An 18,735-nucleotide genomic window follows, 5' to 3' on the forward strand; every position below is an offset into this window, starting at 1 on the left:
CCCCAGTACCTTGTGGCTTGTAGCTTGTATTCCTGGAACCAGGGAGACACCCCGTTTCGAACACTTTGGATGTAAAGTCTTCCTGAATACCGGGTTCAAAGTCGTGACCCTGCAAAGCAGATACTCATTGGGATTTGACTTGCCATCATGATTATCCACAGGTGTCGAATGATGTCAAATGAATCTCTCAACACCCACACTGTCGCAGCGCATGTCTCCATGTAAAGCGGTGGTAGAGAGGGTTGTAAGCTTTGCTCCCACCCGCGAATCACCTAGCGCTACCTGTCACCCGTTGAAGAAAAAGCCTGGGAATGCCCACGGTTGAGATCCTGACAAAGTAGCCTCACTTTAGGGTCAGTGGCAGCCACGGAAGTCAACGATGTGCTGCTGCAGCACACCTCCGGCAGCTGAAACAATGGCTCCAAATGAGCTTGGATGGGACGACATATGCTCGTGAATGGCACAGCCTCGAGAACATTACATGGAAAGAAATACTTGTTCGTGCTTCGTCGACAGCACCAAAAGAAGTACTTGTTCGTGTTTTGACGACATCGTCACCGCTAAACACATCAACAGAGCGCTCACTTTCGAATTCGGGCGCAGAAGCCTTTTTCTTCACTGTCCTCAGCTGCTTCAACTTTCAGCTACCGAAATGGTAGACGGTGCAATACAGCACCATTTCAGCCACAGCAAGGAACAGAAACAAAAAAGTTGCGATTACAATCCCCTTGTGAGAAAGAGCAGACGCTTCGGCATCCAGATCCGGTTGCCAAGGGCAACCGAAGAGCGGCCAATCTTGAAGGAGCATGGAAGTGACCCCCCGACATTTTTTTTTGTTTGTTTTACGCTGCGAAGTATTCTGCAACGGATAAAATGAGCTCCCGTGAAAGATCGATGAGCGCAGGTAACCTACAGGGCGTGCGCAAGGCTCTGTTCCGCACGCCTTTCAAAACCCTCTCCACACCCAAAGAGGGCATCGGCGAAGACGTCGTGACGCGTCACGGGCTCCAGCACGTGACCAGTGACGTCCAACGGCACAGCTCCAGCATGCATAAGCGGCGCGTGAATCGAGAAGAAAAACCAAAGAATAAAGACCCCGAGCAGTTTCTACGTCACGCGGGGCTCGTGTGTGTCATTCGCGACTGCTTTTTCCGGCTGTCTTTTGTATATTTTATTGCGCAGTGACAATACGCCGCAGAGCGAAAATATTTTGCATGGTGACTCCTTGTGGACGGCTTCACAGATGAAGCAGGGTTTCGAGTCATGTTAAATACCACTTCCATGCTCCTTTAACGCACGCAGAGATCACGTGGCACGATTTCTCGCTACGGGATTTTTCGCTTGAACTTTCCCTCTCTGTCAGAGTCCTTCTCGCTGGAGAAGCTCGGTTGTGTGGGAGCTTTGAAGAGGGCTAGAAGTACTGTCGATTGGCGTAAATTTGGCACCGCTCGGTGGTGTCATTGCTGAGTTATGGCTGTTCGAAAAAACGACGATTTTTTTTTCGTCATTTTTGCGATATTTCTTGCTACAACGCCTCAGACAAAACGAGTTTTGGGGCACTTTGGGGCAGGTCGAGGCGGATTTTAATGGAGCCTGTAGACAACTGTGTACTAGTTTCAGTTTCGGTCGGCGAACGTGTAGTGACGGATTCACAGGTGAGCGTAAGAACCTCCAAAGCTCAGTATGTCGCCTTGCAGCTGTTGCACCATTCATGTTCGTCGCTGTTACCGCAACGTATAAATTCATGCACGCAGCCAACACCACTGTGATAATAAGCTGATATGATACTCAAAAAAAGAGAGAGAGAGAGAAAAGTAGAGATAGGACAAATCGAGAATTTTCTGAATCCCAGGAAGCTTATGCAAATCCCCCCACGAACCTTATAAATCTTCAATCTTTCGAATCCCCTCTTCAAAAACAAAAAGACGTTGTTTTGAAGCATAATTTGGTATCTTTGTTTAATGAAAAACAAATTGAATAGTAGTTCAGTTTCAAGAGAAAGCATACCCTACACTTCAACAACAACAATAACTTTATTGTGAGATGATAAATGGGGAGTTTCATCGCCAGGGCGATACGCTATACCCTATTGCTGGTGGTGGGGAATGAAATAATGGGCCCCTTCACAATAAGGATCGAAGTCTTAAATGTGATTTGTTTAACATTAATAAGAGTCAAAATGCAGGCTGACTGGTGATACATGATGAAATATGACTGAACCCCGAGAGAAGGAAAACACAGACGAAACAGGCAAAAACCCAAACATAGTCCGTGTTTTCCTTGTCGTAGTCGACCTACATAAAACCTACATCTAAATTATTTCCATAAAACTAAGAAACTACCAAAAAGCAAGACTGTGTACTGCTGGAGTTTTACACTGTGGTTTTGGCATGCCCCCTGGGGCCTGCGCCAGCCACTCGGGCTATTGGCAAACGCAACAGCACTGCACTGGCACTCTTTCATGTGTACGTGGTCACTGTGCACTTGTATGGTCGCTGTCTGAAGTGTGTCCTGGCTACATGTTAAGCCACAGGTTCATGCTCTGGCTGGACTAGCGCTAGCAGCACGTTCGCTAACTTTGTGTGTTCCTGCTCTACATGAACTCTGCAGTACAGAGGTTGCATTTGTATGGCTTCACATCCATGTAGGTCTTCTTGCTACACTGCAGGTTCGTGCTGTGCCTCAGGTCTGCAGAACAGACAATGCTCTTTTATGGCTTCTCACCTCAGGGTTCCTGCTTGTGATATGCTGCAGGACAGAGACCGCACTTGTATCACACTGCAAGTTTGGGTTGTGGATGATCACTGCAGGACAGAGGCTGCAAGCTTATGGCTGTTCACCCGTGTGTGTCCGCTTGTGACGTGACAAGGTTCCGCGCTGTCTGAACACTGTAGGACAGAGATTGCACTTGTATGGCTTCTCGCCCGTGTGTGTCCGCATGTGCTGCTGTAGGTGCGAGCCCCTGCTGAATTCAGCAGGGCACATATCGCACTTGTATGGCTTCTCACCCGTGTGTCTTCGCTTGTGCTCCCATAACTGCCCTCTCTGACTGAACTTCGCAGGGCACACATTGCACTTGTATGGCTTCTCACCCGTGTGCGTCCGCTTGTGCTGCTGAAGGGTCCCGCTCTGGCTGAACTCTGCGTGGCAGACATCGCACTTGTATGGCTTCTCACCCGTGTGTGTGCGCATGTGCTGCTGTAGGTTCCCGCCTCTGCTGAACTCAGCATGGCAGACATTGCATTTGTATGGCTTCTCACCCGTGTGTGTCCGCCTGTGACGCCGTAGGTGCCCGCTCTGACTGAACTTCGCAGGGCACACATCGCACCTGTATGGCTTCTCACCCGTGTGTGTCCGCTTGTGACGCTGTAGGTGCCCACTCAGGCTGAACTCTGCATGGCAGACGTCACACTTGTATGGCTTCTCACCCGTGTGTGTCCGCTTGTGCTGCTGTAGTAGCCCATTTCGGCTAAACTCCGCAGGGCAGACATCGCACTTGTATGGCTTCTCGCCCGCGTGTGTCCGCTTGTGATGCCGTAGGTGCTTGCCCTGACTGGACTCCGCAGGGCAGACATCGCGCTTATATGGATTCTCGCCCGTGTGTGCCCGCTTGTGATGCCATAGGCGTTTGTTATGGCTGAACATCGCTGGGCAGACATTGCACCTGTACGGCTTCTCACCCGTGTGTTTCCGCTTGTGCTGCTGCAGGTGGGCATTCCGTCTGAACTCCGCATGGCAGACATCGCACTTGTAGGGTTTCTTGCATGAATCTGTGTGCTTGTGCTGCTGTAGGTTCCCGCCCAGGCTGATCTCTGCAGGGCAGACATCGCTCTTGTATGGCCTCTTATCAGTATGCTTCGCCAAGTGGTTCTCGTCACTTTCAGACCACGAGAACGCTGAGGGATAGATGTTGCACCCAGAACCCTTCTCTCCCATCTGAACATTCGTTGAAGTTGTAGTGGAACACTGTTCAGACTCATTGTGACAGTGTGCAAACATGTGACATTCGAGGCTGGCTTTCAACACGCATGCAAGTGCACATGGCTTGCTCTGGTCTCGATGTCGCTCAGTGGGTTGGTCATCCATAGTGACTAGTGGAGTGCTGTCGGGTTGCAGTTCAACTGTTGTTGTGCTGATCTGGAACTGTGCACTTGAAGAAGTGAAACCCGAATATTCTTGATCAGAGGTGCCTCTGGGCTGGTCCTCAATATGGAGCGTACCAGTGCTTTCTCTTGCGTCTGAAATTTCATAAATAGGACATTCTGAGGGCATACCAGTCGAGGCGCATCTCTGATTCCGGATTTTTGAAAAAAAAAAAAAAGATGGCACCACGTTCGCAATGCCTTGTCACACTGTTCGCGTTCCAACTCCACAAATAATCCCCATTGTGCACGATTGACGTCACAAGCTTCAGGCAGCTGGCACCACCCTCCAGTATTTACTGAGAGCTAAAGTGCAGGACTTTCACACGGAAGGCTCTTAGCTCGATTCGGGACAGTCACAGTCAGTTTTTTTTCTTTTCGTTTCCTGCATGAGTACTTTTGTTATTTCCTTGTTATGTAAATAGGCTATGCTTATTTTTTTCTTTTTTGTCGCCGACGTCTGCACTTGGTGTTGTGTAATTTGTGTAAATTTTCAGTAAATCTTCATATTGTTTGAATACCTTGGATACTTGAATACTCTCGGGGAAATTGCCAGTACATAAACAGATGCTGCCTCCTTCCGTCGTTTTTGGTGCCTGAATTCCCAGCCCTAGATATCACTCTCAATCAGAGAACAATCTGGTAACGTCAAGTTTGTAGAGTAGCAGTTGTTTCTAGTCGTACCGTTCCCGTCAACCTGAAGAATAACTCTGGGGGGAAAAATGGGGGGTCTTATTTCCGAATGTGATGCAGACTTGTACGTATTTAGAGTATTGTATTTAAAATACTGTATTTTAAATACAATATGCGGTATTTTGGTACTCTACTCAATACTTTTTGTTTTGTGTATTTGTTCTCTATTTAAAATACATTTTATGGTATTTTCTACTCAATACTCTAATTACATATTTTGGATCTCCCTGTCAACCTTTCTATGTCTCGTCTTTCCATTCTCTTGCTTGTTCAGTGGAAATTTCCTGAGTCCCTCGGACTTGACCCGGACATTGGCCCTTCTTGGAAGTCTCCATTTAGAGACCTTGCCCCGTGGGTACTAATCCTTGGCGAGGGAGGGTTCTATTATGTGTGCCCTGACGCGGTAACGCCGAATTCTGACCTCGCCGAGCAGGGATCTGCTAGAAGTTTGCTTTGTTCTGGGTCACACATACTTCGTGGAGTTATGTGGTATCTCTTTGTCACCTTTTTGGGACTTGTGTTTAAATGACTCCTATTCCTATCACACAGGGACGGCTTGCGTAATACGCCGGGTTTAGGTGATTCATGTCACATAGTGGCGACTTGCCCCATTGACCAGTGACTGGTGACTTTTTGCGTTCAAGGATAAATAGTATCTTAATTGTATTTCAAATACTTTTTGAAGTATTTCGTACTCTATCTTAATTACTTTAATCTTCATGTATTTATACTCTATCTTAATTACATTCTAACGTCAGTATTTATTATCTTATCTTAAGTACATTTTTGAGTATCTTGTACATGTCTGGATAACAGCCACCCTGGGGACCTCTGGGGAATGCTAAGTGAACAAAATCCTCGCCTTGAACTAACAGAATAATTTTGCTCGATTAATATTTCCTCATGGCCCCAAGGGTTGCCGTAATCACTAGAGACCGGATAGTCATGCAAATGCATATTCTTAGAGGTGAGTGCGGGTAAGCAAGTTTGGACCCGCACAGTATCCGCATGTGTGTGACCCGCACCCTCACCCGCAAGAATTTTATCTGGTCGACCCGCACACGCAGTGCTGTCTGTATACCCGGATACCCGCACTGGGGGAAGTGTTCCTCGTCCACCTCACCGCTGTTTCAATTTCAAAACAATGGAAATTCTAAGTGTTGGCTACTTGTCTCGGACAGCTTCAATCGTATGCCAATAAAACTGCAATTCAACAAAGAGCCTTAATAATAATTCAAAGAGCATTAATAATGGAACTCACCCACCAGCACTTGCCTGTTGCAGTCTGGCACATGGATTTATACGGCCAACGATATAGGGCACTGCTGAGTTCGTGTGTGACAGAGAGGGATCACTTAGTTGGCCATGGAGTGCGGGTAATGCGGGCATACGCGCATTGCCCGCGGTCGCATTGCTGGTACACCCGCATTTTACCCGCAGCGGTCGCGAATTCCTACCCGCAATTCGTGACGATATGCAGGTAACTGCGGGTACCCGCTGGTATACCCGCACCCGCGCTCAGCTCTACATATTCTTTCCTGAACATGGGTTACACCAGTGGTGACATGAAAGCACAGTTGAGCCTTGTCCCAAACGATTTGCGGTGTGTTTTAGGTGCATGTAAATGCACACGTCATACGTCGCAGCATATTTCCCTGCCCGTCACATATGACGTATCGATCTGAACCATATTTCGCATTGCAATCTGCCCATAGACACTCGGCATCGTGTCTTCTGTTTCCGATTCCTTCCCTGCGGGCGTCCACGCCACTCTGGTTGCGCCGAATGCAGCTTGTGTCCTCTCTGGCTGTAACAGAGAGTATGACGCGTTCCCTTCTAAAGGGCCTACCGTTCGTCTGCCACTTTTACGTTGTTTCCTTACGATGCCGACACCCAAGCCATCAATAAACCTGTACCCCAGAAACGTCATCATGACGTTGGTAGACAGACTGAAACCGAAAGAAATCGGAAGGGGAAGGCTAGGTTCCACGAATGAGCACTTGTTCGCTGCCTCCTATTGAAAGAAGAGTAGGACCGAACGTCGCGTCCCTTACAGGGACCATCGTAATCCCCTCAAGACCGTGGCTTTCGGGCGTGACCTTGTTCGCCCCTAGCCTCGAACGTAGTTCAATTCTACCAAATTGGTGGCGCTGTCGAACACTATGACGTCATGGGTTTACAAACAGGGAGAGGTCTATTGCATGCCTCCACAAGAGATGGACGACAGAGAATCCAGATTTGTGCACCGACGGAAGGACATTATTATGCAGGATTTGCGTGAAGAAGGTAAGAAAGAAGCACGCACGGAACATTCAACTATACACCGTTTTACAAATCGGCCGCTGTGGGTCGCCATGTTGTTCTTCCAAGGCGACGTTAACGACGTCTAGCGGCTCCTCCATACTGGGCTGTTAGAATCCCCGCTGGGCCTGTGTTTCTTCGTGTTCGCGCTTCATAGTTTCCTGATTTACGGACTCGTTCGTTTCTATTTACTGTTTTGTTATTGTTGTTAACTGTTGGTTGTTTAACATTTCCGCTGTTTGTTGTTCGACATTGTTGTTAATCGGCAATAAAAGCTGCTTTGGGCAACTTTTTATGACGGCATGGCTTCGACCTCGTCGGGATCGTTGGCTCCAAAGACGCCAGTTACGATTGCAGGTGAGACTTTGCTTCTGCTTATGCACGTCAAATATCCGGCAAAGATAGTACACATGCTGGCATCTGTCCCAAAATCGTGCGTCTCTATGTAACCTAACGTTGAGCTTTGAGAAGTTGGGATCAATCAACGTCAATGATCAGGCTGGTGATTGAATAAGATTCTTCTTTCCTGTGTGTGAAAATTTGGATTTTGCTGTCCTCTTAGTTTCCCGTATTGCCTTCGGTTTTTTTGTGTTCATCATGTAAGGATGAATGTCTGCTTAAGCTATTAGCGGCCCTTGCTAGCCAGTAGTGGGAATTACGAAAACTTCGTACAGTACATGGTAGTGGCTCGGGTGTGTTGTATGTTGTTACCGTCAATAAATTCTCCTATAACAACTTAGTACACCGGTCACGATGTGATTGCTCTTTGATGACACTTATTTTTATGTGTGATTTTAGATGGACAGCACTACGCACATCCCGACGATATCAAGGAATGGAGCGAGGACATGAAACTCTGGCCGAGCATCACGTCCGCAGATATCATTTGCTACCTCCTGCAGTCGAAAGCGTGTGATCTGCAAGAAGCCAAGGCGTACAAGAGCCTGGAATCTTATAACTACCTGCAGTGCGGCTGGGTAGACAAATTGATGGCACACAGAATCAACAATGATACCGTGTACGTGAAAGGCAAAGTGAGGCCGTCCCAGTCAGTCAGCAACAAACCGCACTGTTCCTGGGCCTGTGCAAAATACAGCGGCATGGTTGTGACTGCTGGGTGCACATGCATGGCTGGCCAAGCCAAGGTGTGCAGCCACGTCGGTGCAATTCTGTGGAAGGTTGACCTCGCTGTGTCGAAAGGCCTGACAGGTATTTCGTGTACAGACACCACCATGGAATGGAACCGAGGCACAAAGCGGAATGTCGAGCCAGCCGTATTACAAGACATTACATTCAGGCTACAAAAGCGGACGGTTGACAGTGATGTGCCAAAAGACAAACGTCAGAGAGCTGCAACCGACCCACCGATGGGAGAGAAGAAATTTTCAGAATTTGTCAGGACCTCACCGGTCTCATTTCTATTTAATACGAAAGGTAATTTGAGTAATATCAAACCTTGTTGCTTCGTACCGCATGTGGAGAATAGTGCTCTCTTAATTTGTTTATGTACCGTCCTTCCTTGTCCCTACCTTTGTGTTCCTTACGTTTCCTTTTACCGGCTTGTTTTCAACATTTTCCTTCTGTCGTAATCTACTGACACTGCTGCCTCTGGTTTTAAAACACTTTGACTAGCCCTGGCGACCTTGCTGTGATGAGGGTTTGAGGTGAAAAATTTGCTGTAACCAGTCTGTCACTTCATTATGTCTTGCAGTAGCATGCTGCAATGTCCTATTACTTTGCATTATATGTCGCTCCACTATTAATATGTTTTTTGTTTTGTTTGCTTGCTCTCAGGGACTCTGCTCTACCACACGCTCCATGCTCCACCCCAAACACCGGAACAAGTCATCCAGTCGCCAGCAGTTGAGCCGTGCCAGAATGAAACAGCTGGAAACCATGGAAACCATGACAGAGGAAGTGATCTGCCACACGATTGTGCACCATGCGACATGTTTTTCAACAATTTTGTTGTCCTCTCGTGTTCTGCTGCGGAGGCACTTGAAAGTCGTACACGAAGTCAAGACACTGAGCTTTGGTTTGAAGCACGCCGCCTGAGGATGACTGCCTCAAATATCAGAAAAGTGCCAAAGAAAGAATCCACTCCATTTGAGAAGGCAGCAAAAAGCATTGTGGCACCATCATTCTTTGGAAATGCTGCCACAAATCATGGCAAACGATGCGAAAGTGTTGCTCGTGACCACTTCGTTAGGAAGACAGGGCTTGCAGTAACCCGCTGTGGGATCTTTGTGAGCGAGGACTACCCTTGGCTAGCGGCATCGCCGGATGGTGTCATTGAGTCAGACAATGCAATTCTGGAGATAAAGTGCCCACATGTCGACAACTGCAGGATGCTGATTGAGAAAGGAAAGTACGACGTAAAACTGTCCAGTGCGAATGAGTATGTGCTTGTACAAAACGGTCCAAATGGGTACTATTCCCAGGTGCAGTTCCAGATGATGTGCTCCGGAAGGAGACAATGTTACTTTTATGTATGGACAGCCAGTAGCAGTGGGGAAGTGACGGATGTACTTGTCAAAGTGCCACTTGATGCCGCATTTTTATCTCGGACCGTTGTGCGCCTCAGAAAATTCTACTTCTGTGCATTGCTACCGATTATTGAACAAAAGCATCAAAATGGAGAATGGAATGTAAGCGCCATGTACAAGGCAATAACAAAACTCTAAGTGCTTTCGCTTCTTGCTAGACATGGTGTTGAGTATTGCTTTACCGACAATCTGAAACATTTAGTGCACACTAGTGTAGATTTTTATAAATTGTCTTTCATTTTCTGTGACCGAGTAAGGCTGACACAATTTTAAAGGATACTGCAACATCTTGCTTTTATTACATTATTCAGCATCAGTTTCACAGCCTCTAATTAGTGGAGGCTTTAGGTTGCACAAACCTGCACAAACAAAAACAATCTTGCTGATTAATTCCTTGGACTTGATTGGCAAGGGATGCTGCAGGATTCGGTATGTCTTGATCCGATTAATTGCCCGCTCAACGTGAATTCGCACAGACGCAATCCTCCTTGTTGCTGTGACTTCCTTCTCACTGAGCTGTGTTTTCCCTGAAGAGGTCGATTTCTATGAAACATGGTCTCACCAAATGAGAAAAGTCACTTACCTTTTGTGAAAGCAGGTACGTTCAGCTTCACACCTTCAACCTGCAAATGAAGGCTAAGAGAAAACCCTCTGTCTGCCATTACTTCATCGCCTCTGGAAAGCTTCTCCTCTATTCCAGAGTCCCTCATAATGAACTTGTCGGACGCCCTGCCACCATATGCTTGCGAGACAAACATTATGAACCCATTCGGGGCAATAGCAGTCAGAAACTTGATGGTGTTGTTTGCCTTGTATGCACTGTACGTTTGGGCTCGGGCCATCAGTTTCTTTGGTCGCTGCAGAGGAACTTCTGTGCAGTCTATGATACACGTTGTACTACTGTATCCATTCTCCTTGAAGCTTTGAGGCATGCTATTTTGTATGTAAGAAGCAGGCAGCCACATAACAATGTGCTCCATCACCTTGCACAGTTTGTTCACTGTACGAATGATTGTCATACTAACACAGGTCACAGACACCTTAAATATCCTAGAGAGGTGCCCAAGCAATAGTCCCAGCCGTAACCTCATCAAGGTTAGCAGTACCTGGTCCTCCAGGGTAAGCTGCCTCCCTTTCTTGTGGTCAACTACTGAAACAGCATGCACCAAGTTGATGAAAACCTCATGTGAGAGCCCAGTGTAGAACTGTATATCATCAGGTGTCATGTCATGGGCCATGGCATGCCTCTGGGGACTGTGGTGAAGTGCTGACTTGGCATATACATGATCACCAGATGAGCTGCCAAGGACTCCCTTTGGGAGAAAGAAATGTCCCAATAAGAAATGGAACAATTTGCCAAACAAAATTCATAAGTCCCTCTTTCTTGCAGAGAGTTTAACTGAAAATATTATTCGGCCGGTTCAGCCAAAAGTAATAGTTTTCGGTTCAGTTAGACTTCCTGGCTTCTTGGGACTATGCATGCAACAAATGATGTAAGATACGGTGTTACACATGGATGCTGCATGACGTCGCAAGCAAATTCCATTAAACCCATTCTACATACCTCTCTTCTGGTATCGGTACCTTCTAAACCTTCTGCCATGAGCTGTGTCGGTGTGTCCTGGTAGAATATGAGATTAGGCCATAAGAGTGTTATCGTGATGCAACAGCACTGATTAGTAACTTGGACCTCAGATATAATCAGTTTGATATGAAACATGTGCAGTTGTCACAGTATCTGTAGAAATATACCAACCTGAACAGTAGAAGCAGAGAAGGGAACGGTTTCATTAGCTGCCACGTGGCACGTTTGCTCAAAGGATGCTGGAGTCTTCACAGGAGACTAAGTGAAGAAACTTATGCGCATCAGTGACACGGTTCCGGTCGTCACTTTTTAGCATAAAGACCATTTTCAAGCATCTGCACTGAAGTGCTTTCCACTACCTATTCAAAACATCGTCCTGATGTATACCAGATACGATGCCAGACTTACTGTTTCAATGGGATCTGTATCCTCCAGTGCTTCAGATGCAGCCTCCTAATAATTACCAAAGATCATTATTCAGACTTCCAGTGTCACTACTGGGTGAGCTTAGAGAAGCTACTGGTTGCAACATTGTAACTGGTTGCAACATTGTTTTTACTCATTGTGATGGGTCACTGGAACCAACCTGTGTGTTGCAAGAATTTGTCGCTGCGGCTTCCTGGAAACCTTCCCGGTATTGTATTTGTAGTTCACTTAGTGAGGACACATCAGGTTGCGCACTTTCTTCTCTATGTGGGCACGGGAGCTAGATGGCAATTAAATACATTTTCTGTCAGAGGAAATCACAGGAATAGGAAGGCAATGATCACGTGTAATATCTAACCTCCATGTCGCAGCTGTCAATGCGGCCTTCAGGTTCGCACTGGACAACTTGAGGCAACGCTTCATCTGCTGTACCTCCGCTCCCGATTCCTTTCTTTTGCACCATTAGCGTTACTTTTTGCTGTAGTACGAATCATTAACATAAACTGCAACGGTCCGATCTATTCCAAAGGTCGAATAAACATACCTTCTTTTTTGGTGGTTCGTAGCTCACTCTGACAAGGCGCCGTCTTCCTACTAACACCTGAAAATGTCCACAAACGTGGAAACGCAGCATTACCGAGGGAACATCGAACACGCCGTTCACCAACCTTCCTCGCGTACCCCATGTGCAGCATGGGGACCGGATTCAACGGAGTACGCTTTCCGTCAACAAAGTGATTTGAGCACACGCGCGCCGAAGAAGACGATGGCTCGAAGTTCTTCCTGTTGATGGATACCAACCATTGCTGTCGAAGCTGCTCGTCAGCCGGGAAACGATGCAGCGCAAACATGCCGCAACCACAGCTATCCCGCCGGACATTATGCTCAGTGCAGACCTCTTGCGAAAGCAGTTTACGTTTTCGCTGGTTATTAGTGCACCCAAAAACGACACAATGGTGCCCAGACGATCCCTCGTGAGCGTATGACATGCCACGTCCTGACCACGTTGCTGTCACTTCACCGAAGCGTCGAAAAAATACTTAATTCTCACGCACGTAACCGAGAAAGGCTGGCAGGTGCCCTATCTACGCCCACATTTCACAGCCCGAGAGGAGGAAAGGAGCTCCGCAAGGAGCTGGTTCCAGGCTATTATCCCCTTCTCCCATTGACCCTAAAAAAATGGTGTATAGACGAGCAACAGTTAAGTTCCATCTTTTGATGTTTACAATGGCACGGGCTTTCACGCATTGGGGAGGATTACAAACGAGAATCCCTCGAGCAAACAAGCGTAAATGGGGCTCGCTTTGTGACACATGTACGCGCAAAGACGCTTATTAACGACGCAAAATCAAGGTCATTCCTTAGTATTTATTTACTTCGCAGAAATTCAACTGTCACGGCTGTTTATGTTCCCTGACTAGGTTTTTCTTTGTTTGTTTTTTTTTTGTTTTTTTTTTCTGTCTCTGTAGGTCAATGGGGTGTTGTTTCCAATGCAGCCCCCAATAGACGGATTATCTCCGATGAATAGAAGGATTAACCATTGTGTAGGGTACACCACTAGAGGGCACTACGAGCGACGCCTCACCACTAGGGGCCGCTGCTGTCGTATTCCGCGGATGACGTCATTGCTCCTTCCGGGAGCATGGTGAGAGATAGCGGGAGGCATTGGATGGCGATGGGAAATAGAGCGCCCCTTTGTGCAAGGCTGTGGTGGCGCTGCGGCCCCTTCACAGCCCCTACGTCCCCACGCCGTGAGCTCTCGCCTTGAGTTTGACAAACTTTGTGCTGACCTCTCTGAAGCCTTTGTAACGGTTAATATATTCCGTGGCACAAACTCGAAAACCCGACATTAAGAAAATGCATCGAGAAGTATACTCACAGAAAGATACCGGCAGAATCAACTGTCCGAAAGAATTACCTGCTTCTTTTGTACGAGAAAGCCGTGAACGAAACAAGGTATTCTGTTGGAAACGGCCCAATGTGGGCTGCTGCAGATGAGAAGACGGACGCTTGCGGTCGCTACGTAGCGCATCTTGTTGTTGCAAAACTTGATGATAATCAAAGGTCCAGAGGCCTTATCTGCTTGCGAGTTGAACATTCCAGAAAACAAACCACGTACCGTAGCCAGATTCGTAAACGACGCTCTCAAGCTACTCTGGCCAGGCGGGGGCGGAGAGAACTTTAGGATATTTTACACACATGTAGCTGAGTACACGATAAAGGCTGCTGACAACCCCAAAAGTTTTCTATCCAGCCTTCGTGCACGCAACGTGTTTGGAGCACGGCCTCAAGCGCGTGGCAGAGGAAGTCAGGGGGCCCTACCCACACGTCAACAAGATGGTGTCAGTCGTGAAGAAAATTTTTGTGAAGGCGACAAGTCGAAGAGAAACATACCGAGCAATGATGCCAGACGTTCCCCTGCCTCCTGAACCTGTTGTGTCACAAGATGGCGCACCTGGTTGGAGGCAGTCGATTTCTACGCAACTCACTTCGGCGACTTGAAGGAGGTGGTGAACACGTTCAGTTCCAAGGACAGCAGCGCCGTCAGAGAAGTGCGAGCGCTGTTTGAAAAGCCAGTGCTAGCTATGGAGGTACAGTTAGTGAACAACCCACTTGGTCTTCCTTTGCGCGAGCCATCCGGAAGCTTGAAACGGGAGGCCTTCTGCTCGTGGAATACTTGGATGTGGTGAAATGTGTACGCGAGGAGCTCGCAAAGGTTGCCATTCCAGTCGGTGCAAAGGTTATTAGAAAATTTGACGCAGTGTTACGAAAGAACCTTGGATGTGCAGTTCTCTAAGTAGTCGGCGTTCTGTTTGCTTCGGTCCCTAACGCCACCCTATCGTAGGTTGTGCCCACGCACACCTAGAGATGCAAAATTTCCGAAAATATTGAATCGTTCGAAAAAAAAAAACGTTTGTTTATTTTTTTTGGGGGGGGGGGTTCTCCAAAAATTAAAAAAATGGAAAGAAACTCAGTTACTGCTGAGTAGAAGCATTCCCAGCCAAGCCACAGCATACAATGAGCTAGAAACTTTAGTAGTGTTCACCCTCGAGGCATAAATGCAGAGCGGAGCGTCCTATGAGGCTCAGGCTGCTATGTACTCAGCGATAGGTAATTGGAACAACCCATCCACTCCGACCAGAACTCCGACATTGTGTGAACGTGATGGCGATCGCTTGGAACAGACAGATGGAGCTGTAAGTTGTTGGTGGTAGGCAGATTATAGGCACCTAAGGCAGTGTTGGCGGGTTGGAACGCATCGAAGGCACGACATTTTTAAAATTTGTCGCCTGGAAATTTTGGGCAATTTTCCGGAGGCGAGGAAAAAACACGAAAAGAACTTTTTTTTCCCCAAAATTTCAATTTCTTCTTCTTTTTTTTTTTTTTCGGGGCTTCGCATCTCTACGCACACCTACTTTCAGCCTTCAAGTATGCTCCACTCACAGTGCAGAGAAGTTATTTTTGAACTACATAGAAGAACATTTCACTAATAGGCGTCAGAACTTCACTCCAGACAATATTGAATGGTGTCTGCATGGTGGCAAACATTTTTTTCACCAGTTCCTGTCATTGTTCCTTGTATTATTTTTTCTGAATATGCCTCTTCATCATCTTTCACTGCAACCCCAACATATCCGGTTAAATAAAAAGTTTACATTTAGAAACCAAATCGTCTTTCTGGCAGTGTGCGAGATAGCTTCAGATACAGCTCGAGCTTTTACCGCATATATTGACACATTTTTACTGCATGTTTTGACCAGGTTTACTACACAGATGCGTGCATGTTTCATTACTTTTTAGCGCATATGACGGAACGAGGGCATTTTTTTTTCTTCCCATGTTATTACTAAGGTTAACGGGAGCTGTACTTCTAGTCGTTGCAGTCTCCGGTCAACCCTTACGGCACAAAAAAAAAAAAAAAAGTTCTCGAGACTGACGTCACAGCCTTTAATCTCTCATACCATACACAATTGTCTATTCGTGATTTCTCCTGAGATGTCGTTCACAAATTGTTACAAATTGTTACGCATTCCACAACAGATGCCCATAACACAAAAGGTTCATGAAGGGATTCATCTTACAAGTTGTGACGTCTTGTAGAAATATTTTTTTATTCTTTGGGTTGATTTATTCGCTTATGTCATCAGCTGAGCAGATGCACGGCGTAAAAGACGTATTCATCATAAATAGAGGAAAGGAATAAAGAAGGGAACACAAAGGCAAAAGGGAAACAATGCAATGCATGTTGTTAATGGAAGTAAACCTTGGTTAGCAGTTCAGAGCCACTGTATGGGTGTCCCTTCATTGTTTGTTTGTTTGCTTACGTTTCACATGTGTCACCACCCAACCCAACTCTTCTTACGCTCTGCCTATTCATCTGTGCGAGTTTCAAAAATGTCAAACACAAGTAAAATCCGGCGGAATACAGATCGCATCGGTACAGCGTTCCCCTACCTGTGCATCAGCATTTGCTTCTTCAGGTGTCTGCATCAAGGACATGCGACAGCCGAGGACTGGTGAACTTTCACGTGTACGCGGCCTCTATAAGGGTCGACTCATACGATGCAACTTTCTGCTGCAACTCGGTTCCCGCTACACTTGCGCGCAACCGAAGATGCACCAAATAGGTCCCTTTCATATGGCGAGCAACTCGGAATGCCATAGTTGTCTCCAAGCTCGACGGATGTCGCGAAAAAAACATCATTGTCAGGGTTTGAAGGTCATGGTTTGCAATTGACGGAGCAGCGAGCGAGTGCAGCACGCGGCCAAAGAGCGGACATTTCAAACGCAAGATAAGTTGTACTTTCAATTTATTTTCTTTGAGCAGTTGTTGCGTAAGGTAGGAGTCTAGAAGCAAGGGGGTTTACGGATACGATGGGGAGAACCGATCCGGAAAAATGCCAATCGGCAGACGCCATGGTAGCGTGTGATAGTTGTTCCAAATGGTGGAAGATTTAGGAAACACCTTTTGAGACTATCGAGGATGCACAGGGCGCTGCCTTTGAATGCAGACTCTGTACGCACACATACGTGAAGTAGAAGAAAGGCTGACACGCAGGCTTGCCGAATCGACGGCCACGTGGGAGGAAGCTGTAACGCGGTTGGAAACGAAACTCCAATCGGAAAGGGAAGCACGAGAAGCACTAGAGGCTAGGGTAAAAGAAGTTGAAAAAAGGTATAATGTAGAGCAGGAGTTAAAGGCCCTAAATGCGAAGTTTAGGGCACGGCCCTTCGATCGCTCTCTGCGCTTGGTACGGCCTGCCGAATGGCCACGCGCGCCGGCGATTCGAAAAGTTCGTATCCTCCCGCATTCTCTGTGAGGGCGCTGACCATCGGGGGTTGATCCTAGGGTTCTGGAAGCGAGGACATGGCCCTACCTGGCCCGAGGACAGACGCTCTTCGCGGTAAGTTTTGAAGTGTGGGAAAAGATAAGTATTGCATGCAGTTTTTCTGGGGTGCTTAGTGTTAGTGTGGAGGGTGGATAGGTAAATATAGCGTACGCGACAGGTGTACAGCGCGGAGCTCGGAGCTAAGTGGTTTGGTGCTGACGTGAAAAACCACGTGGGAGTTAGGCCAAGCGGTGCCGCGACAGAAGAAGGGGCAACAGGTGGACAAAGAGGATTTCAAGCAGGGTGTCGGAGCGAACCGAAAACCGGAACCGAAAACCGAAAAAAACCGCTATTTTGGTGCGAACCGGAGCGGAATCGAAACCGTATAAGTTTTTTTCACTCAGGAGGGAAACCGAAAAATATATTTAACGGTTTTCGGTCCAAGAAAAAACTTCGCCGGTTTGGACTAGACTACGCATAGGCGAATGAAACAGACGTCGTGTGCTTTGAAGTCATGTCATGGATACTAGGTTACGGTTACTGTGGAATGTATGTCGGTATACTATGACCCTTAGGCTCCCTTTGTAATGGTTTATCGTTCGCGCACGCACACAGACTTAGAGGTACATGTGACTCTAGCAATGTGCCGTAGTGCTCGTTTTAATTTGATCACCGCAAACTTTCCTCAACTAAACAGCGACCCAATGGGGCTGCATAACGGCTTGTTTATCGGTAATGTCGCGCAACGCGTCCCTTGTTTGAGAGCAGCTAAGTTGAATACATTTACGTATACGCGAGGGCAAGCCCGTGCGAAGTGGCAACTCTTTTGTGGACAGGACACGAAGAAAATAAAACGGAGCCGTCGAGCGTGTTTGTGAGTGAAGGTGTTCCTCGATTTGCGTCGTTCTCGTGCGGTGGTGCTTGCTGGCTAGACAGTAGCAACAGACATTCGGATGGGACGCGATTGCTCCAATCCAGCAAGAAAGTACTTTACGTATGACATGACGACAAACAAGTCCGTTTGCAGCATATGTGCTTCAAGAAAGGAGAAAGCCCATTTGAACAGACAGTAACTTTCAGGAACCAGGAGCTACCAATTTCACAGCTGTTTATTAATATTAAATACCATGTATGCGGAATAAACGGGTTTACATTTTGTAACATTGATTTTTTTTTTTTTGTGGGGATGAATATTCCTAGCAGAAGCGGAACCGGTTATAAACCGGTATGAACCGTTATTTTTTTGCTCCGGAGCAGAACCGGTACCGGATCGTTTATGATGTAAACGGAACGAAAAACGTTTCGGTTCGACACCCTGATTTCAAGGACATGGTGGAATGCGAGGGATGTAAGAGGTGGTGCTACCTATGTGAAACACCTTTTAATGAGCAATGAGCGGAAGGGAAGGCTTTTCTGTGCAACCTATGTGTACAGGTGGGCTTTTTGAAGGATACTCTCAAGGAGGACACGGAAAATGAAAGGCAAGGGAGAACGGAAGGAGAAGAACAGACGAGGGCCCAAACGGTGGCGTGTAGAGATGAATTTATGAGCATGATGGTTGAAGGGTTGACGAAAAGCGGAGAGGAGCTGGTGGTGATGGAGGCGAAATGGAAGGAAAGACTGGAAGCGGCAGTAGCGAGGACGGAAGTGGCCGAACAGAGGGTTAGGGACCTGGAGAAGGAGGTGCAAGAGCTGAAGGCTGAAAAGGAGGC

General features: G+C 47.1%; 2 protein-coding genes across 6 annotated transcripts in view; both read right to left on the minus strand.

Annotated features, from left to right (window-relative positions):
* The window catches only part of LOC135378985 (zinc finger protein 431-like), a 102,819-nt gene that overhangs the window by 24,202 nt on the left and 59,882 nt on the right, over positions 1–18,735 (minus strand). Inside the window, exon 1 of one of the 5 annotated variants that reach the window (XM_064612197.1) lies at positions 2,725–2,810. The exons of the other annotated variants lie outside the window; for them this stretch is intronic. The gene's annotated coding sequence lies outside the window, so the exon portion shown is untranslated. Of the gene's footprint in view, positions 1–2,724; positions 2,811–18,735 lie in introns of those variants that run through there. 5 annotated transcript variants of the gene reach the window in all.
* LOC135379167 (uncharacterized) lies at positions 9,986–11,969 on the minus strand. Its single transcript, XM_064612412.1, has 6 exons — positions 11,854–11,969; positions 11,676–11,720; positions 11,439–11,525; positions 11,247–11,303; positions 10,266–10,995; positions 9,986–10,209 (listed from the first exon to the last, which is right to left on the minus strand). The coding sequence occupies exons 4-6, from the start codon at positions 11,283–11,285 to the stop codon at positions 9,986–9,988; spliced, it is 993 nt and encodes a 330-aa protein (XP_064468482.1). The 5' UTR covers positions 11,286–11,303; positions 11,439–11,525; positions 11,676–11,720; positions 11,854–11,969.

The sequence above is a fragment of the Ornithodoros turicata genome, chromosome 1, assembly GCF_037126465.1.
Source record: "Ornithodoros turicata isolate Travis chromosome 1, ASM3712646v1, whole genome shotgun sequence".
In the NCBI taxonomy this organism is placed as follows: Eukaryota; Metazoa; Arthropoda; class Arachnida; order Ixodida; family Argasidae; genus Ornithodoros; species Ornithodoros turicata.